This window comes from Astatotilapia calliptera, chromosome 14 (genome assembly GCF_900246225.1).
Source record: "Astatotilapia calliptera chromosome 14, fAstCal1.2, whole genome shotgun sequence".
Classification (NCBI taxonomy): Eukaryota; Metazoa; Chordata; class Actinopteri; order Cichliformes; family Cichlidae; genus Astatotilapia; species Astatotilapia calliptera.
This window is the reverse complement of record NC_039315.1, coordinates 29,942,805-29,964,792: the sequence shown is the minus strand read 5'-3', so window position 1 is coordinate 29,964,792 and position 21,988 is coordinate 29,942,805. Positions and strand designations below refer to the sequence as shown.

General features: G+C 41.8%; 1 protein-coding gene across 3 annotated transcripts; it reads right to left on the bottom strand.

The window, feature by feature from the left end:
* Window positions 1-338: 338 nt before the first annotated feature.
* pcsk7 (proprotein convertase subtilisin/kexin type 7) lies at window positions 339-15,146 on the bottom strand. Of its 3 annotated transcripts, none has more exons than XM_026191640.1 (17): window positions 14,837-15,146; window positions 13,805-14,112; window positions 12,530-12,772; window positions 11,416-11,550; window positions 10,828-10,993; window positions 10,628-10,718; window positions 10,465-10,519; window positions 10,163-10,301; window positions 9,954-10,054; window positions 6,509-6,676; window positions 5,353-5,457; window positions 5,157-5,259; window positions 2,791-2,947; window positions 2,541-2,635; window positions 2,334-2,439; window positions 2,107-2,224; window positions 339-1,567 (listed from the first exon to the last, which is right to left on the bottom strand). In XM_026191640.1, the coding sequence occupies exons 2-17, from the start codon at window positions 14,051-14,053 to the stop codon at window positions 1,310-1,312; spliced, it is 2,289 nt and encodes a 762-aa protein (XP_026047425.1). In that variant the 5' UTR covers window positions 14,054-14,112; window positions 14,837-15,146; the 3' UTR covers window positions 339-1,309. The 3 variants fall into 3 exon arrangements, with proteins under 3 accessions (XP_026047425.1, XP_026047427.1, XP_026047426.1); XM_026191642.1 differs by having other exon boundaries at window positions 14,994-15,146; XM_026191641.1 differs by lacking the exon at window positions 14,837-15,146 and adding an exon at window positions 14,243-14,331.
* Window positions 15,147-21,988: the final 6,842 nt, after the last annotated feature.

Below are 21,988 nucleotides of genomic sequence, written 5' to 3'. Positions count from 1 at the left end.
GAGATTTGACATTCCCATTGGTTAATTTTTCTTTGTTTTTGCTTTACTTTGTATCCATGCTGTTGTTTGTGTTCAGTGCAAGTTAATGTTGCAACTGTTACCATAATAGACTTTAAAAACCTCTGTAACCATACCCAGGATTGTTTCAGATTACCTTGAAATGTAGTCAGTTACTCAATTCAAATGACTTATTCGATTAAAAAAATGTGTAAAACCACTCAACACATACATTTACCATACCAGATTAATTTATACAGGTGACTTACTGGAGGTGTGTGCTTGTGTGAACTTGGTTTTAAAACTATTTTAAAAGTACAAAAATCAGTCAAAGAGAAAACTTAATCAAGCATTGTTTATTATCACTGAACTTGCCTGTGACTTGCACAGTAATGGTTTTCAATATCACTCCAAACACTGTTTACATTAAAAAAATTATACTTCTTTAATAGTCTTTAAAAAAAAAAGCACTGTAAAAACACCATCAGCATAGTACATCTGTACAGCAGGCACATTGTCTATATATTATACTTTATTAAAAAATTGATTTGCAAATCCCACAATGCAAAAATCCCATTTCAAGTTTGTATTTTTCTTTTATTTGTAAATTCTCAGTAGTAGATAAGCCACAGAAAACAACACCAGGCTTAAAAAAATAAATGCATAAAGGAATTTCCTCAAAAAGCAATCTTTTTATTGAAATACAGTACCCACTTGAAGCCTCACATTTTACCATAGGTCACTTTTTCCATGGAAGACCTTGCATATCACAAACACAATCGCTCAGGTTACACCACACACACACACTTTCACACCTGTTTTTTTTTTTTAACTGCACATCTCAGTTCTTCCTTCCACAGGTGTATTGTATCCTATCAAGCTCTTCTTTGAGGTTACATTTTAAACATATGAGCAAATGAACACTTTCACACATGTAATTAAACCAGGAACCCTGTTAAGTCCATCTGATGGTCATACCAGACCTGTGCATTAACTTACTTTACAGGAATTTTAACCTTCGTACCAAATTTTTCTTCCATGTCTAAAGAGATCGCAGAAAAAAAATGTGATCACCTTTATTAAGGGGATGTGCACAAGCCACACACCTTTGCGTGCAGCACAAACACACTGAAGGCCACTCTTAAGGGGAATGCAAAGAAGGACAAGAGTGCACTGGTTTGACCCTCCAACACCACTGCTGGAAGCTGAGTGTGGAAGGCTAAGTTGGTGAGTGGCAAAATGAAGGTGTAAGCCTGAGAGGTCCTATAAGGACTAACAGTGTGATGGTTTTAGCCCTTAATCTGGCTCAGTGCTATGTTGCCAGCCATTCTCCACTGGCAAGCGGCTCTTTGACATCAGAGTCCAGCACAGCCTGCAACTCCACCCCTGAGTCCTGCTCCTCATCCCCAATCAGTGCCTCCTCCACTCCTTTCCCTTGTCGCCCCCTCCTGTGACCACCCTGTCTCCTGGGCAAGCAGAGAAGGACCCTGAAGTCTACGTGGGCCATCATAACCTCCAATGTGTAGTAGAGGGACCAGAAGAGAGCAAAACAGCCAAGCAACAGCATGAACTGGAAGAGGAGGAGGACACAGGTTATAGAAACAAGGAATGTAAATCACCACAGGAAGAGTCAATCAGTGATGGCTGAATGTGCTGGTAAAGTGCAAAGGAAGGGAGCTGATAAAGAATGGAAAAGGAGAAGGAGCACACACACCTAAAGGTTAGCTGAAGGGTTAATTAATCAATACTCGATTTGTTTTATACCCTTTTCTCCAGGGGCTCACAGATTTTAGTTACCCTCTCACATGTCCACCATCCTACTGCTAAGTTAAGTTACGCACATCTTAACTAAATAAGAAAGATGAAGGCCTGAGGATATATTTAATCACTGGAGACTTTATGATAAACACTTCCCTGATTGATGGTTAAAACCATGAAAGTTGTACAAGAAACATGTTAAAAAACAACAACAAACACACATCACCTCCCCAGGGAGAAAATGAACACAGTCCGCAAAGAACTCAAAAGACTGAAGCACACAGTGGGCAACAGCATGGTAACCATGACGCGGCTTGTCTGAGTGTGCAACGTAAACGCCGCGCTGTTTACCTTGAGGTTGTTGGATGTGAAGGGCTTGGTGATTTCTGGAGGCAGGTCCAGGCCTGGAGGGCAGGGCAGAGAGAAGTTGCTGTGCAGATACTTCCCAGTCATTGCCTCCTCCACCAGCCTGTCAATCGATGCACAGCCCATCAAACTCACAGAACATCTTCCTAAAAATCACATGTTCACTCCAAACATCTGCGCAAGTGTTATGCCGACTGTGTATCGGTTCTTGCCTCTGTCTTTCCTTGACCTCGCTGAACAACATAGATGAACCATACAGAGTCAACTTCCTCTCCTTCAGCACTCCCACAGCGGCACACTGGACAGAAGATTCATCTTCTACAGAAAAAGTGGAGTGAGGAGGTCATGATGAAGAGTCAAACAAATAAAAAAATTTAAAAACCCAAACAAGTCAAGCTGTAAGCAGGGCAGAAACTCACTGTGGTCAGAGATCTTGAGGGTGTAGAGGCCCTGGGCTCTCTCTCCCCAGCAGCGCACAGTGGAGAAAGTCCAGTCCTGGTAGCCTGCATTATCTCTATGAGCACAAAACACACACAGCTACATTAGACTGCAGCACAAACAATTTTCAGTGCAATCTTGAGATACATTAGAAACCTTAAACGTGAGTACGTTTTACAATTACCATTTTCCGTAAAGTGTTGTTTTACAAAGCTCAAAGACAGAAACTACCTGTCGATGGCACGGCGAGCCCCGATGACTGATGTCATACCGCTGGGGCAGATCAACACGAACTCCACGTTGCCACGGCAAGGATGGATGACTGTCACGGTCACGGCCACATGCTCCAGGGTCTCCATTCCAGATTGTCTCAGGTCGGCAGCAGAGACTGATGGAGAGGAGACAGAGCGGCTCACACTGTTTGTATGTTTGACAGTTTGACCCTTTATTCTAACCTGGTAAACAATGAAGAGTATGTGAATATGCTTGAAATCATTCAGAATGCATGTTTAAGTTTCTATTTCAGGGCTCACCAGCGTCATTTTAAGTGCTGCTTCACAATACGGCAGTGATAAGAATTCAATTTTCTACTCATCCTATTATTTACAAAACTTTATTTCAGTAAAACTTCTTTGCTGCTGTTATGACAAAGCAAATAACATTTCCTTTAAAAACAATTAGAGTTTAGCTAATGAATGAAATCAGTCCTAATCTGGAGAGACTTTAAAACAGAGCAAATCAATAAAAACCACTCTATAATTTCAATCTTCCCTCAAACGTGAATCTGTTATCAGTGAGTCTTCCTGACCACCTCTTGCCCTCCCAGTGCGAGTGTCTGGTAATTTCTTGGTATTTCCTGGGCTCTGAGTGCTAATGGGCCATGGCTCTATCTGACCATGTAGGGCTGAACACATCCTCGGGGCAGGGAAGGACGCAGAGGGCCCAAGGAGAGAGGAGGAGACGTGTAAACAGAGGTGTGGACGGTAAGATGGAGAGGCATGGGACAGATGTAGAGAAAAAGGGAGGGGCAGCAAGGACAAGGAGACACATGGAGAAGAGGAAAGTAAGAAGGAAAAGAAAGCAACTGTAGAGGGGAAATGAAATAAAGGACAAAGAAGAAGCTTGGAGAAAAGTTTTAAATGCTAGAAGCTCTGACAGCTCAGAGTTCAAATCAACTTCAGATTTTGGAAGATTTTCCATGAATGCACTGGTCTGGCAGTGGTTTTCACTGGAAATTTTAAGGAAACTTGATATGCATTCAATAAACAGGGTGCGGGGGTGAGTGCATAATAAACTCCAGACAGCACGCTGCTGACCTGTGCTCATAGCTCAAGAAGGGAAGACACATGAAGATGAAGATGTATCCTGGGATAAAAGACTGCATGCTTTTCTAAATAAGCAGATGATGGTTTTTTTTATATCTTTGTCATTGGGCTGGTCATGAGCTTTAGGCCAAACTAAATAAATTCAGTGTAGAGTTATAAAAATGATGTAAGATTGTTGAAACTTTTTTTTTCAATCCCAACTTTTGTCTGAGATGACAGGTTTGAGTATACCACACAAACCAACTCTGCTAAATGACTGCTCTGGGTTAGAATGTGATGACGCAGCAGCTGTGAGCTTTTACCATCGTGTTTCTCTTTTACAACTAACTCACTGGCGTTCCTTCACTTTGCAGCAACCTAAAACCTCTATTCTTCACAGGAACGTGAGACTGCGAGCTCCCACACATCCTCTCTCCCTCAGAAAAGTCAAACTCAAGTTGTCTGTAAACTAACGTCACCCACTCGCCCTGAGCTGGGCTGATGAAACCTGATGTGACTGGCCATGAACAGGTCAGAGCAAGTTGCAGCGTGCGCTTACAAGTGGAGAAAATGTTCACATGGGAAGAAGAAATTTTGAAAAGCTAAAGGGGGCGTGTTAGTGAGTCAGCCAAAACACATAGAAACTACCACAACAAACCCCGAGTAGTGTGACGGGCAGGTCTGAACAGCGTCAGTGGTGAAGAAAAAAAGAGCCCCAACCAATACTGACTGAAACGACGCTTAAAGGAGAAAATGTGGAGTACAGCACCTCTTTAACAGCAGCTCTTTGTGCGCACACACACAGACGCACACACATCTGGCTGTATTCCTGAAATCAACAAGCCCATAAAAGAGGGAAGATACAGATCGAGGGAGGAGAGGAGGAGATGAGGGAGAAGGAAATGTTTCTGCTAGAATGAGGTCACCATATGCGAAAAAACTGTACAAGGGAGAGATTACATACACAGATAGCTGAATGTGAGAGATTCAGAGCGGTAAGAAGTGATGAAGGAACAAAATGAATAGTGAGAAATGTTAAAGTAGTTATATCAGAAAAAAATTGAAGAAAATGGGAAAAAAAACCTGCAAAGAAATCTGGAAAAATAATTTCGCCAAGGGAACTCACAAACAAAGAGAACATTACCAAATATGGACAAGCAGCCTGTCTGAGGAGCAGGCAGGCAGAGAGGGAGGGGCAGAGGGAGTTAGCTACATGAGTGCAGTGCGTAAACTTGACAAGTAAATGTCCAGTACAGAGCTGAGAGAGAAGAGTAGACACTGAGGCAGGGTTACCTTCCCAGGTAAGGACGAGCTCATCGGGATAGATCACAATGGGGGTTTCCTCCTTTATTACAGAGCTCTGATAGGACAAGAGGAATGGCACTGACTCCCACACCTGAAACAGAAACCAGAGACATCTTCAGCCTAACCTGGAGTGGACATCTTTATTGAGAGCAGTGGCTGTGTCTCTACGTGCGTATGTGTGAACCTTGGCGGCATTGACGAGCCTCCACGCGTTGAGCAGACCGAAGCCGTGCTGGTGGCTGTGATGAAATCCTGCTCCGTTCACCTTCCAGTCGGCACTACTGTCGCACTGTCAAAACAAACACAGCCAAGATCGAGTTTATGCTTTTATTGAGCAACAGAAATGACAAAATAAACAACAGAGACCACTTCCAGGAGTATTGGGAAATGAGATACATCAGATCTGGCACGTTAATGAGCCAGCTTTCCTCTTAGGCAAATTTTGTTACCCCTGGACAAAGGCTGGCTCTCTGAGTCTCATATAAACTGGCTGCTGCCTGTAACTATGTAAATATAGCAGCAGTAAGTTTGGACAGGGCTTACCCATCCATATAAAAGCTGATTCTTTATCTGGCCTTCATAACACTCGAAGCATTGCTTTACTATTTATGATTACTGGAAGAGTAACTAGCAATAATGGGGGTAGATGAGGCTTCATATGTATCAAAATGCATTCAACATCACACGCTGACGATATCGGAAGTGCAGAAAAATTAGCAGGACTTTCCAACGCTACGAAAAAAATTAAAATAAAAAAAATTGTCACCATATCCTGACAATCTACACACAATTCCTTAATAATAAAAATAACTTGTGGAGCTCGACAGTCACAAGACTTAACACAGGGACTAATCAGCCGAGTTCTCTCTTTGATTCCTGGTTGGCTGGGCCGTAGCTGCATGTTACTGAAATCACCACTTTCTCCCGCTTGTCTGTTTTTACTGCACTCTATATGTCAGCGATGAAGACTCACAAATTTTTATAAGCCAATAACTCTTGATTTTTATCCACTGAAGCAAAACACTGCTGAAAAAAAGATTAAGGGAAGATTTCAAAACACTGTTAGAACTGTGAGCTAAATTGTGTCAGAGCCTACATTTAGTTTACTTTGCATCCCATTTTCACCTTTCAGGTTTTGACATGTCATTTTGAATCATTCTGTGAACAGCTGGTATTGTGACCTGATTGGCTGAACAACAGAACACACAAGGGCTTTACTCAAAAAGATACTCGACAATTACATTACACCAAATAATGCAAATGTTAGTGTGTGTGTGTGTGTGTGTGTGTGTGTGTGTGTGTACTGTAATAACCAAGTTTCTGAATTTCATCAGGCTTACCTTGGTGGCAGTGAAGGTGATGATGTGCTGGATATCCCTCCAGGTGAGGCAGGGCCGGACCTGCAGCATGAGTGCCACCATTCCTGCTGCCAGGGGTGCTGCAGCAGACGTACCGGTGTGGCCCTCGGTACAACCTGTGCCCCCCTGCATGGACCAGTCTGAAGTCACCTGAAGAACCACACAGATGGGCTGAGTGTTGGAAGGATAGTTTGGAGAAACTGTGCACAGTATAAACAGTGTCACGGTAGTAAAAACTGTCAGGAGTCTGAATATAAACTGTTATCAAACCCTCAAACCCTTTTAAAAAGCCATCTTGACCCATTTGAACGAATGTAACCAGAGTTCAGCCCTCTGTATGTGCAGTTATTGGAGTACAATTTGACACTGGCAACACCCAGAGAAGAATTTAAGAGCCACATTAAGATTAAAAAAAGTAAAATAAATGAGGTTAAACGAACAAAACCACAGGGAGGAATACATTAAAATGTGTATACACAGACAAAGACAATCCAGACACCTCCTTGAGCAAACAGCAAAAGATCAACAGCTATTCCCAGCTGTTGATCTTTTGCTGTTTTCTCATGGACATCAAATACAGCGCAGTGCTGTACATGTACTGGGTCTCAAAAATGTTTTTAAAAAGGCAATTATGATTGGATGTGGGTGGTATTGCAGTATGATTTTCAATACACTCTCTGTTTAGCTAGTAAGAAGATGATGTATTTTGGTCTTCTGTGCTGTTGCACTGTGTTAAATTTCCACCAATGTGCAGTGTCTCCTGATCCACAATAAGTAATTTATTAAGAACGTTTCATTTATATAGCACCTTTTAAGATGAAAATCACAATGTGGTTCATATCAAACACAGACAATTAAAAACGAAACAGACGATAAGACAAAATAAAATACTAAGGCCCAGTTAGCTTTTTAAATGAGGAATTTTTATGGCTGGACACAAACCCTGATCAGAACATCTGAAAGTCCTACTGGTGACACATAGCTGCAAAGGTTCACTGATATATTTCGGTGCTAAAGTTGAACTTTGCATTGAATTCTAAATTTAATAGGGAGTGAGTGCATTGAGATCAGCAGCTGTGTGAGATGAGCAACGTTGGGGGATCTGGTAAGCCTACCAGCAGCAATCTGTGGAAGATATAGATGGTCCAAGGAGGTTTTACTGAGGCAGACGAAGAGTAAATTACAATAGTCCAAAGATGAGATAAAAGCATGAACAGCAACTAATATTTCTCAGCTGATGAAAACAAGAACAAACTAAACCTTAAACACGCAAATCCAACAGAGTGCTAAGCTCAGCGAGCTGTGCAACATAACAACAGTGAACAGAAAACAAAGTAACCAGTAAACTGTTCATGAGTATCTTGGGTTTAGTCCCACTGATCAAAGATGACACAGCCAACATTAACAAAGAACTGTTTGCCCCTAGAAAGTTGTGCTTGAGGAAAATAATCAACCAGTCTCTTACTATCATTCCTTGAAGGAAGCCATCCTTGAGCCACCTATTTAAGTGGGTAATGCATTGCCTGAGTCTAATAGTTACACATCCAATCATTTGTTCTAACTTTCAACCTCCTTATTTACAACATCCACTACAGGTATTAGAGCTGTTGGCAAGGCCACGCAGACTGCAGCCCCTTGTAGTTGTCCAGTAATGAATAATGAAGCGCCGTTCTACAACGATATAACTGCTATTTGTGGTGACACCTAGTGAAGGTAGCAAAGTGTAATCATTCAGTCAATCAAATGCTGCCAGTACAACTGCTGCTATCTACCAGATACACTGATGTAAAAGTCAGTATGTGATGGACACATGAGAAACAAAATATGCTGCCAAACCGTGGTCACCATTGTTCAAAGCATTAGAGGCTCTTTTTTAACTCATATACGAGGTTTTATAAGGCCCACATGTCTTTTAGAAATAGTCATGGTGTATTTATTTCAAACAACTGAATTTCTTCATCTCCAACACTGAGCATCATGTTTTAATTAGTCACAGCTATTATTTGGGACTTACATTATTTTTATGAGAGTTGAAGCCCTTAAAATATCTTCAATCCTCCATTAGTACAAGATGCAAAAACTGCCAACAGCTTAGAAGTAATTTCTAAGATATCACTACTTTTTTTTCTCATGACTGTCCAGATGTTATAAACTCAATAATAAATCCCAACTCAGCACGCTGGTGACAGCAGCTGTTCTTGGTAAAAGTTTCTGGAGACTATTGAACTAACAGGCAGCGTCTGGACAGCATTTGGCCTGTGACCATACTGTGGTCAGCAGCCCACTCCTGGCTAAGCTCTTCTCCCTCAGGCGATGACATCCGCCGCTCCAAACTGCGTTACCGTGGTGATGCACAAACAACAGCAAATACAAGTCAGCGGCTTCAATGGGCTCTTACCCCTGTCAACATTAGTCATGGTTTTCAGATGAAAACACTCCCTGTTGCTCTTGATGTGGAGCTGCTCTTTCAAACAGCTGTCCCCATCACTACAGTTTTAGACCTTTCCAGTAGAGAACTCAAACACACTGGTCTGCATGTCATGTCTTGGAGTTTGGTATCTGCAGGCTTAATCAGTAAGGTTAAATATACGCAGCACAACAGTTTTTAAACATGTAGAGCAAGAAACAGACCCTTTTGAAAATTTTATATAGATTTTCTATATTGGCGATCATCTGTTCACTCACACGTGTGTGCTGGCCAAGAGGTTGACAGCTCACCTAGACACAACTCAACTTTATGTCTCCTTTCCAGTGCCACCTTGGCTCGACTTTACTCTGTTTTGGTGATTTTTGATTAAAATTTAGCACCACCTCAATGTGGGTGTGGTCATTGGTGCCGCACAGCAGCACAGAAGTCCCGTAACATCATTTGCATGCAACGCAAACAGTTGGAACCCTGGCCTCCTGCTACTACCACCTAATGGAAAAACAGAGTCAAGCAAAGCCAAGTCTGTGCTAGTGGAAAGAAGGCTTTGGAGAGAGTAACAATTTTTGGGAACTTTTTATTATACTTGTAATCATGTAACAAGTTATTTCAGCTTGAGTGGAGATACAGAACAGCCTGCCTCCACAAATTTCTTTAAAGACTGCAGTTCAAATATTAGTTAAACTTTTAAATTTCTGCTACATTTAGCATCACGCAATGCTGTAGTTATCTACAAACTGTGCTAACATCCACTTGGAAGAATGCCAAGACTCACCTTTGAGTCAATCTCTGTCTAGTTGCTTACTTTACACATGATGCACATGATTTAAAGCTGTTTGTCTAGTTCAGAACGCACACACCTCTAGTCTGAATTTCACCGAACATGTAAGGTGTCAAACCACTGTCATGGCCACTATTAACCCAGCTAAATGAAGCTAAACTAAGTTGACTCGCTATTCATGCACTTAATTCTTTTAGTTGTCTTTGTTTGATGAGACTTACAATGCTCCTCAAAGAGCCCCTCCCACTGCTGAAAGTGACGGCCAGCATGGATGCGCACTCCTCAGCATAGAATGGCATCTTGCCTTTCTCGTCGACCGCTCCTGCATCAAACAAACACAGAAACTACTTGCATGCGCCACACATACTGCACAAATAAACCTGCAGAAACAGGGCGGGCACAGGCACGCCTAAGAATGTCCGGTTCTTACCGATTGTAATGGTGTAGATTGAGTTGGCGTACCCGTCGTAGTTGCAGTTGTCGTTGTACTGACCACCGTTACCGCTGGCAACTATAAAGATGCTCCCGAATCCTCGTCTGCCTGCAATCACCCCGTGCTGCAGAGCTGCCTGTGGAACAGGGACAACAAACAAGTCATTAGCATAAAAACAAAAAAAATAACAAAAACATGAAGTGAAAATCTGCAGTGGTCTTCTACATGTCCAAGCTGCTGAGCTGTTGTGTTTTACTGCCCTCTGCTGGACAAAGAGTTCTGTGAATAGATGATCCCACCTTGCCCAGAGGATGAGGTCCATCCACAGTATGCCCATCATCATCTGGACCCCAACTAAAAAACACACAACGAGCAACATCAGCAAGAACATGAGAACCTTCATTAATATGATATTACAGCATATTAAAACACCGCTTAATTACACAGGGGAAACAGTCGGACCTGCAGCTGTAGATGTCATTAACTTGGTAGTGTTTGTTAAAGGCTATAGCCTCCAGGCTGTCTGTCAGCGGGCCATCGAGCACTCTAATACCTTAGAAGCAAGCAACAAGTCACAAATGAGATAAATTCAGAATTAACTCTGTCATCTTCAGATTTTAACAACGGAAAAAAAAAAAAAATCAAGATTTTCCGGTCTGTACCTGCTACTTTGCTGCCATAGGCCACTCCCACTGCGCAGAAGCTGTTGTTGGAAACAGCTGCAATCTCCCCAGCGCACCGAGTACCGTGGTGGTTGTCGCTGTGAATGTCAGGGTGAGGCATGGGGTCTGGGTCATTTGAGTTAAGGTCGTAGCTGCCTTCTGGACTCTAAGGAGGACATAAAATCAGTTTTTAAACATTACTAGAATCGTTAATAAGACAATCAAGAAAACTATTACAACTAGAACTTCTTATTATCCAATTCACTTTGATGTTCTCTTCACTGTGTGATCACCTTTCTACTAGTGCGGACTGTAAGTCTGTCTACACTTTATAACTTTCCTCTGATCTACAACATGCTGTTTAAAGTTAAATCTGCCACAGTAGTTCCTCCACAGCAAGATGATTCTTGTCTGGCCTGCAGTTGCTAAACTATAAAACAAAAGCCCACTGGCAGAATTGACTAAAAAAAAAGTATCGATTACAGTGATTCAACACTGGATTCCCTACGAAACAAATAAATCCATGCCAGTTCCCATTGTTAAGCAATAGGAATAAATCAAAAAATTGCTTAGACAGTTTTGACTTACATAATTTGGCTGAATATCTTGGTGGGTGTGCTCCACCCCGTCATCAACAACCACCACTGTGACTCCCTGGCCGGTAATGTTACGCTCCCACACTCCTGTCACGTTGATGTCCATGCCCTTACTGACGTCATTGTGCTGCAAAAACAGGCAGAGTAAAAAAAGGATGAGAGGAAGAGGTGGAAATAGAAATGTCAAGGTAAATCAAAACGAGAACAAAAATCAAAACAAGAGAACAGAAGGAGAAAAGGTGAAGTGGTGTATCTGGCAGTATGGGTCTTATTGTACAACAAGCATTTCTGTGAAGCCAATCAGAGCTTTGAAATCCACTATGGCTGTTTTGTGTTTTTGTACCCACATATTGGACAGCTGTGAAAAACAAAGTAATAAGCTTATAAATCAGGAAACTATAAAAGAGGCGCAAGCTCAAAGGTTACAATCAACTGAGAGGCAGTATTTAGCTTTTCACTTTGCACTTCATTCTCACTTTAGGCAACAATTTACTTTCCTTCTCTCTCCTTGGTAAGCTGTCTGATATTGCTCCGTAGCATTTGGCATAACCGTTAAAAATAACACCAAATGTCACGTCGCACACAGATTGTTACATTGATTCACACTTAAACTGCCTGGCTTAAATTCCATTCTGATTGAGTTGTTAAAATAGAATTTAGAGCTAAAAGTGCTTTTTAATTAAGATATGAATTGATTGTCAGCCTCTGAATTAGTTAAAAATGTTAATGCCACATTTCATCATAAAGACAGAGTCAGTCATATAATAATAATAATGATGATAATAATGGATTGGATTTATATAGCGCTTTTCAAGGCACCCAAAGCGCTTTACAATGCCACTATTCATTCACTCTCACATTCACACACTGGTGGAGGCAGCTACAGTTGTAGCCACAGCTGCCCTGGGGCAGACTGACAGAAGCGAGGCTGCCATATCGCGCCATCGGCCCCTCTGGCCAACACCAGTAGGCAAGTAGGGTAAAGTGTCTTGCCCAAGGACACAACGACCAGGACAGAGAGGCCAGGGATCGAACCGGCGACCTTCCGGTTACAGATACGCTTCCCAACCCCTGAGCCACGGTCGCTCGTTAATATGCATCCTCACCAGGTGCCACTGTTTGGGGTAGTTGGGGTCATTGAAGGCCATCGATCTCTTTGAGCGGCTGAGCACTCTCTCCTGAGAGTACCACATAACATGAGGGTGTCCTGCTAAAACATCCTCAGGCCGGAGAGTTTGTCTCTTGATGCGTCCTACAGACCCAGCACCGGGCTTTGTAGAGCACAGCAAGTAGTGGCCTTCCAGGTGTCCTATCTGGCCATGGTTGTGCAGCCCAGCCTGCTCCGCTACCTGTGACAAGAGAGAACAAAGATGACGACTGAAAAAATTAAACTAGGACAATGCATCTAAACGTGGCCACCTTCATGTAAGACTAATGTAAGGCACTGCTGGTCCAGAGAAACCTTTTTATAGATCTTATAACATTTGGAGGAAGTCCAAATTGTGTGTGTGTGTGTGTGTGTGTGTGTGTGTGTGTGTGTGTGTGTGTGTGTGTGTGTGTGTCCAGACTGAAGGAACTGTTGGCAGGTGCTAACTGACATACCATGAGAAGATCATGAAAGTGAATCACTATTGGTATGATTTACTGGAATATAACTCCAACAGGCTGGCATGTGCTCTTAATGTGGGTAGGTGTGATTGGTTAGTGGGGTTTTGGAGGTAATCAGGAGCAGCACCAGGAACTGCAGGAAGCCTCGGTGTAAGATTAGCAGCTCTCTGTATACGGTACTTAACATGTAAGTAATGAGTCACTTGTAATGTTATGTTATGCATTTTAAAAGTGAACCAAATCACATCTCTAATTTTCAACTACAGCATTATCATGAAACTCCTGACACTCAGTAAACACATGTTCCAAATCACAGCGTCCTCCAACTCATTCTTGTGTTTGTAGCTTAGTTGTTGTTATGCCAACAGCTGGCTGGCTGTTGGATATGTTGCTCAGAAATGCAATCAGTTGTGTGAATGGAAAAAAAAGAAGAAAAGGAAAACGTAAAAGATCTAACAGTATGCAGTTCTGTGGGAAGTATCGTAGTGAGAATGCTTCACAGAACTGTTTGGTCCTAAAGCATTTTTACAGCAAACCTGTAAAACAAACCCTGTCAAATCACTACATAGATAAGAGACCATGGGATAAAAAGAGAATACGAACAGGGAGCAAAAAACAAACAACTGAAAGGTTTGGTGAAATGAAAAGCTAATGAATGTGAATGTGTTAAGTCCAAATGCAAGTGTACGAAATGGCCTATTATGGTTACAATATCAACAGCAAATAGCAAGCTCTTAAGTCTAATCTGAAAAAGCATGAATGAAGTACTCTACCTTGTTGGCTATGAAATCCATGTGCACAGCACCGTGTTCACCATCTTCTTCCTTGTGATTAAGACCAATGTGCAGTCGAACCGCCCAGGACTGACCTGGACTGCAAGAGGGTGACGGCCAAAGTGAGGGATCAGAGGCAGGCGCTAAAGGAAGTGAGGGGGTGACAGGGGTCAGAAGGATGAGCAGCAGGAGGACGAAGGAGGACAGAAAAATCAGTAAGAGGAAAGTAGGCAGATAGAGCTTTGCCATGGCGAGGAAGGGTGATGCACGGGGCCAAAAGGGCGAGTTCTCCTCATTGGAAAAGCGACCTGAACATCAGACAGAGTCAGACAGGGAGAGAAAAAGGTGTCATTAGTGAGGACAATCTGTGAATCAGTGCGCCTTGGTGTTTATCATCTGCATGCTGTATTCAGAAGCAATGTATCAAATTCACAGCACCTTACTAACTCGATGCCATCTGTGTTAGATAAACCCTGTGGTTAAATCAAAGCCTTTGCACCAGTGAGACACACAGTGCATTCCAACACCTGCAAAACAACATCAATCATACCTGTTGTGGGCGGTTTCTTCTAGCCAAACAACAGGTTGTACTACATGTATGCCTCAGGTTTTTTCACAGAACCAAATAACGTGACAAATCAATCACCAGGAAAACGTCCAGTCTGCGCAAATGTGCGTATGTAACATCTATAACCACATCAGACATACAGCCGAAGACATTACCGATGGCTGTCCTATCGAAAATCTGAATTATGATATTGATAGCCTTAAAAAGGCATTTACGGCTATTTAAATCGTGGCTCTTTCTCTTTGATACGCATTAGCTGTCTTGTCACCCAACAGTACGCTCTCGTGACTTCTTAGTTTTGATTACTTCCCTTTTGTTTTGTTTTTATTCAGATTACTAGCTAGCTGTACGTTTGACCGAGATTTGTTGTATAATTACAGTGTCTGTGAAAACACTGCCACGTACACTCGATAAAATTATAATGTAGTAAGAACAGAAAAAGAAAGAGGAAAAAAGTCAACAACCTGAAGAGGGAGTCGGGTTTCGTTCCCAGCCTCGTTGTTATCATAGCTTAGTAAGCGAGCTAGTTGTCCTGGCGGCTAACGAGTAAGCTCGCTATTCTTTTATTAGATAAAGTAGTACGAATTAGTAGCTGTTTGAAAATGATCTGTAGTCAGACACCTTCAGCTTAGTTTTCCACTGAATCCCCGTTTAGTCCTCTGCCGTTTGTGAAATTCAGGGAACCAAAGGTAATCATCTCATTTCCGTACAACGCTCGAAAAGTCGCTATCTAGGTGCTACGTCACGCGTTGCGCAAAACGTCGTGTGGGCTTCCTGATTGGCCCAGAGCCACGGCGTAAAGCACTGCAGTTAAAACAACAACAGCAAGTTATTCAAAACACTTGGAGCATTTATCGTAATCGAAGATTTATCGTAAGAAATCATTAACAATTTTCCCTCAATATAAAAAAGAAGTGCAATTTCAACAACATGTCTGTTTTTGTTTTTGTACAAGATAAAAGAATTGCTGCTCTATTGAATGCAAGAAATCTTCTTAGCACTCTTTGTATGGGGTCAGAACGATGGCACCTTGAAATGAAACCGAAAAAAATATTGAAACCTAAAAAAAAATATTGTAACTGAAATAAATGTACTGAAAATCTTGTATTGAAACAGAAAAAAAATGATAGTGAAAAACAATTAATTGAAACTGTTTTTTCAGTTTCAATCCATTTTTTTTCGGTTTCAATCCATTTTTCGGTTTCAAACCATTTTTTTTTTTCGGTTTCCAATTCAGCGATCCAAGCCTCCAGAGCTGCATAAAGGCTACATTTATTGCAAGTATTATTTCTGCTCATTTAAAAAAACAGAAAGCATAACCAGAGTCGGAGCAGTCGGAGCATAACCAGAGTCGGAGCAGTCTTCCACAATAATTGGGTTTGACATATCAGGTTAAATAAAGACTGCTGAGGAGCAAGCATGGCTTGGGCCCATCTCAGAGCTCACCCTTGCAGCAGGATAACCATGAAAGAAATTTTGCACAGTCTAAGGAATAAATTCTCCTTTGTTGATGAAACACTAGGAAACACTGTGAGGAAACCTCCGTTCTTTTCACTGGTAAAAACTTCAGGTGTAGGAAGGGGCCTCTCCAGAGGTACAACCTCCCTGAGCTGTGCTGCTGACCATGCCCATCGTTTTATGACCACAGTATACTCATCTTATAACAGATGTCAATCCAGCAGATTATCTTTGTCATGTGGTGGATCAGGAGATTTGCAACATGGATGCACAGCCGACAAATCTGAAGCAACTGTGTGATGCTATCATGTCAATATGAAACTAAATCTGTGAGGAATGTTTCCAGGTCTTTGTTGAATCTGCGCCACAAAGAATTAAGGCATTTCCGAAGGTGAAAGAAGGTCCAAAACAGTACTGGCAAGGTGTAACTAATGAAGTGGCCAGTGACTGTATTTAGTGTCTAGATGTTTTTTCAGTATTTTATTCACTTAATAGCAGGACAGAATACCACACGACTGTGGCCTTGTGTTATACTCTCTTTGCTACAGTGATGCTGCAGACAAACACAAACATCGTAATCAGACATTTAAGAAGAGCCTCTTGAAGATGAAGGTCTGTGTCTCTTGACCTAAACACATAATCCAGTTAAATCTAATTTATGTTCATCAATGCCCCTCACACTGTAACTTAAAGTAATAAATTGGTTACTGATTAATTACAGAAGTAAATTTGTGAGCATAAAGATGTAAGCCTTGGACCATCGGGATGAAATGTGGTTGGGAAACTTAACAAGCATTGATAAAACTTCATCAGTAGCTCGAGCAACAACTCAAAACCTTCGCTCACCACGGGTGATTAGCAGACTGTGGTTGTACCATGCAGCCTAATAACATGCAGTAAATTGCAGGTTAAAGCAGTCTGCTTACACATTGTTAAACGAGGGAAGGGAACTAATGTGGCTGTCACATTACCCTTTTGTCCCATTTCATCCCAGGACTTGATTAAATGGCTGCTCACTTTCTACAGTACTTAAAACTGATCAGTAGGACCTGAAACTGCAAACATTCAAACATTCAGGCCAAGTAAGAATCAGCTGGTGAACGTATTAATCTTCTACAAGTTTTTGACCAGGAGGTTAAACTCATACAAATTAGCTTCACCCAGGCTCATGAAAACATTTTCCTGCTTACAGATAGCAGATCATTTGTGTCTGTGTTAGGATGGTTTATATTTGAGCTTCTTGTTCACACAGAACATTTTTTCTTACTTGTTTTTAACGATTACCAAAGTCTGTGAATCCCTAAATTGTTCAGTTGTTCTTTTTGCTCCCCCCAAGGTCACTTTCACCATGTGACAAAAACAACACCCCACTGTACACACTCGGGCCACCAGCAACTTTCTAAATCCTCAATAAAAAGCTGACGGGTTGCAATGATGTTCCAAATAACTTATTAAGAAAACAACTAAAGAGACAGAAACTATTATGAAAACTGGTTTGTTTTATATCTCCTAGTTTGAAATGAAGCAATAAAAACATGTATAAAGCATCACAAACTGTAATATTATACAAATAGAATAGAATAGAATAGAATAGAATAGAATTCAACTTTATTGTCATTGCACATGCACAGGTACAGGGCAACGAAATGCAGTTTGCATCCATCCAGAAGTGCTTTAGTGATATAGATATATTACAATATATATTAGTAATAATATAGATATGTAAGTATATTACAGAAATGGGTCTATTATGGTATATTATAATGTACACGGTATGAAGTATGTTGTGAATATTCTATAACTATAAGTCTGTAGTGAGTACAAGCTATGTACAGGCTATGAACAGGATATAAATATGAAAAACTATACAGAATATGACATAAATAACTTTACAGAATCTGGGATATACAGCTATACAGAAATGGGAACTATGCAAGTTGTAAACAGTTGTAGGATTAAAGATTATCGAATGTACAGAATGATTATTTACACAGAGCTATACAGTAGTGCAGTTAAGATAAGTGAGGGTGTAGATAGTTTCTACAGAGGCTATATAAAGTGCTAGTGGTTGTGAGTGGTGGTTCAGTCCATGTTATTATTGTGTTTGAGGGTACAGTTGTCCATTGTGGGTGTGGGTATGTTCAGTCCATGTGTTAACGTGGGTCAGATGTCAGGAGGCAGAGTTCAGGAATCTGACAGCTGTGGGGAAGAAGCTGTTCCGGTACCTGGTGGTCTTAGTCCGGAGGCTCCTGTGGCGCCTCCCAGAGGGCAGGAGGGTGAAGAGTCCATGTGATGGGTGACTGGGGTCTTTGATGATTTTCCCAGCCCTTTTCAGACACCGCTTCCTGTAGATGTCTTTTATTGCAGGAAGTGGTGCTCCGGCGATGCGCTGAGCAGTTTTCACGACCCTCTGCAACGCCTTCCGGTCCGAGGCAGAGCAGTTCCCGTACCAGACTGTTATACAGTTGGTCAGGATGCTCTCGATGGTGCAACGATAGAAGTTCACCAGGATGCCTGAGGACAGGTGGTTCTTCCTCAGAGTCCTCAAGAAGAAGAGGCGCTGGTGAGCCTTCTTGACCAGCTTGGAGCAGTTGGTCGTCCAGGTGAGATCCTTGGAGATGTGGACTCCCAGGAACTTGAAGCTGCTCACACGCTCCACAGCGTCCCCTTAAAGGGCCACAGAACGTGTCATCACTTACCTTGCACCTCTTTGCACTTACCTCTTCAGTGCAGATGTCTTCTCTGCTTCTCTTTGCTGAGGAGGTGAGAACTGAGGTTGAAGGAGAAGCTTCGTGAGAAGAGGGGGAGGATGAGAGAAGGATATACTCACCATGGCCAAAAGAGCTTGCAAAGAAAAGCGTCTGGACTTCTTTAAGTTACTTGAAGACGTTTCACCTCTCATCCGAGAAGCTTCTTCAGTTCTAAGGTCAAATGGTGGAGAGTCCCAGATATAAACCTAGTGGGAGAAACCCCCCACAGAGGGACAAAAGGACCCCCTGATGATCCTCTAATCGCCTGAGCCAAGGTGGGAAACTGGGCGTGGGTCCCAATCAGCCAGAGTTTCGGGTGAGTTCATTGTGAAACCTGGCCCCACCTTATCATGCGAATTCCTGAGGTCAGATGGCCCAGGATGTGAGTGGGCGTTAAGGCGTCTGGGAAGGGATCTCAAAACTGGATTATAGATGGCAGAGAGTTGGTGTCGTAAACCACCGCCTCTGTTCAAAGATGGTCGCTCACAGTGGACATAGATGGCTTCTTTCACTCCTCTTTCAAACCATCTGTCCTCTCTGTCCAAAATGTGAACATTGGCATCCTCGAAAGAGTGTCCTTTATCCTTAAGATGCAGATGGACTGCTGAGTCTTGTCCTGTGGAGGTGGCTCTTCTATGGTGTGCCATGCACTTGTGAAGTGGCTGTTTGGTCTCTCCGATGTCGAGGTCTGAGCATTCCTCGCTGCACTGTACAGCATACACCACATTGTTAAGTTTGTGTCTTGGCATTTTGTCTTTCGGGTGAACCAGTTTCTGTCTGAGCGTGTTGCTGGGTCTGAAATACACCGGGATGTCATGCTTGGAGAAAACTCTCCTGAGTTTCTCTGATACACCGGCTACATAGGGGATGACAATGTTGTTGCGTCTGTCCTTCTTATCCTCCCTCGCTGGTGTCTGATCTTCTTTTCTGTGCCTCTTTGCTGACTTTAAAAACGCCCATTTAGGATAGCTGCAAGTTTTGAGTGCTTCCTTTACATGTGTGTGTTCCTTCTTTTTTCCTTCAGGCTTAGCTTGCCTTCAAGACTTTGAAAAGGTCTTGAAGGCCCCCCAGCGCGCCCCTGGACGCCAAAACAGTGCCAGCAGAGTGAAACTGAAAAATGGTTTGAAACCGAAAAATGGATTGAAACTGGAAAAAAAAGAAATTTGTAAGCGAAAACAAAAAAATTACAGTTTCAATTATTTGTTTTTCACTATCAATTTTTTTCAGTTTCAATACAAGAGTTTTCAGTACATTTATTTCAGTTACAATATTTTTTTTTCGGTTTCATTTCAAGGTGGCATCGTTCTGATCCCATATCTTTGGGCTTACATTGCAGGAGGGAATGTGTAAAAGCACAGAAAAAGTTCTGTACTTTTTATTGTAGATATTAGGAGAAAAACAGGAACGTTTCTGTCATTTTTGTTTCGTTTTTTAAGTTTGAAGATATCATTCTAATACGAGGTGCTTATGTAGTTACTAAATGATTACTGTTTGGTAGTTTTTTATGTTTAATTATGTTAAATGGGAGATTTCCCTAATATCCTTTGCACACAGCTCTGTCTGTGACCACAGAAGCCCCATCGACCTCTTCTGATTGCAAGGGGCAGCCAATCAGAAGAAAGTTGAGCTATAACGGTTTGTTTTAGACAATGGAAGAAATAGAGGGCCACATCAAGGCCAAGAAACATGTAGGGCTTATTTTAAATTACAAATCTTGCAAGGCTATTGCAGTTGAGTTTAATAACACACACCTATATATATATATATATATATATATATATATATATATATATATATATATATATATATATATATATATATATATATATATATATATACAGGGAGTGCAGAATTATTAGGCAAGTTGTATTTTTGAGGAATAATTTTATTATTGAACAACAACCATGTTCTCAATGAACCCAAAAATATCAAAGCTGGATGTTTTTGGAAGTAGTTTTTAGTTTGTTTTTAGTTTTAGCTATTTTAGGGGGATATCTGTGTGTGCAGGTGACTATTACTGTGCATAATTATTAGGCAACTTAACAAAAAACAAATATATACCCATTTCAATTATTTATTTTTACCAGTGACACCAATATAACATCTCCACATTCACAAATATACATTTCTGACATTCAAAAACAAGACAAAAACAAATCAGCGACCAATATAGCCACCTTTCTTTGCAAGGACACTCAAAAGCCTGCCATCCATGGATTCTGTCAGTGTTTTGATCTGTTCACCATCAACATTGCGTGCAGCAGCAACCACAGCCTCCCAGACACTGTTCAGAGAGGTGTACTGTTTTCCCTCCTTGTAAATCTCACATTTGATGATGGACCACAGGTTCTCAATGGGGTCCAGATCAGGTGAACAAGGAGGCCATGTCATTAGTTTTTCTTCTTTTATACCCTTTCTTGCCAGCCACGCTGTGGAGTACTTGGACGCGTGTGATGGAGCATTGTCCTGCATGAAAATCATGTTTTTCTTGAAGGATGCAGACTTCTTCCTGTACCACTGCTTGAAGAAGGTGTCTTCCAGAAACTGGCAGTAGGACTGGGAGTTGAGCTCGACTCCATCCTCAACCCGAAAAGGCCCCACAAGCTCATCTTTGATGATACCAGCCCAAACCAGTACTCCACCTCCACCTTGCTGGCGTCTGAGTCGGACTGGAGCTCTCTGCCCTTTACCAATCCAGCCACGGGCCCGTCCATCTGGCCCATCAAGACTCACTCTCATTTCATCAGTCCATAAAACCTTAGAAAAACCAGTCTTGAGATATTTCTTGGCCCAGTCTTGATGTTTCAGCTTGTGTGTCTTGTTCAGTGGTGGTCGTCTTTCAGCCTTTCTTACCTTGGCCATGTCTCTGAGTATTGCACACCTTGTGCTTTTGGGCACTCCAGTGATGTTGCAGCTCTGAAATATGGCCAAACTGGTGGCAAGTGGCATCTTGGCAGCTGCACGCTTGACTTTTCTCAGTTCATGGGCAGTTATTTTGCGCCTTGGTTTTTCCACACGCTTCTTGCGACCCTGTTGACTATTTTGAATGAAACGCTTGATTGTTCGATGATCACGCTTCAGAAGCTTTGCAATTTTGAGACTTCTGCATCCCTCTGCAAGATATCTCACTATTTTTGACTTTTCTGAGCCTGTCAAGTCCTTCTTTTGACCCATTTTGCCAAAGGAAAGGACGTTGCCTAATAATTATGCACACCTGATATAGGGTGTTGATGTCATTAGACCACACCCCTTCTCATTACAGAAATGCACATCACCTAATATGCTTAATTGGTAGTAGGCTTTCGAGCCTATACAGCTTGGAGTAAGACAACATGCACGAAGAGGATGATGTGGACAAAATACTCATTTGCCTAATAATTCCGCACACACACGTACATAAACAACACA

Bases quoted from the DNA above. Each gene is read 5' to 3' on its own strand.
- pcsk7 (XM_026191640.1), bottom strand. From the start codon at position 14,053: ATGGCAAAGCTCTATCTGCCTACTTTCCTCTTACTGATTTTTCTGTCC. The intron at 11,551-12,529 runs GTGAGGATGCAT...CTGTTTTTGCAG, and splicing joins ACCCCAAACAGTGGCACCTG to CACAATGACGTCAGTAAGGG. The intron at 5,458-6,508 runs GTAAGCCTGATG...TTGTTTTGACAG, and splicing joins TCACCTTCACTGCCACCAAG to TGCGACAGTAGTGCCGACTG.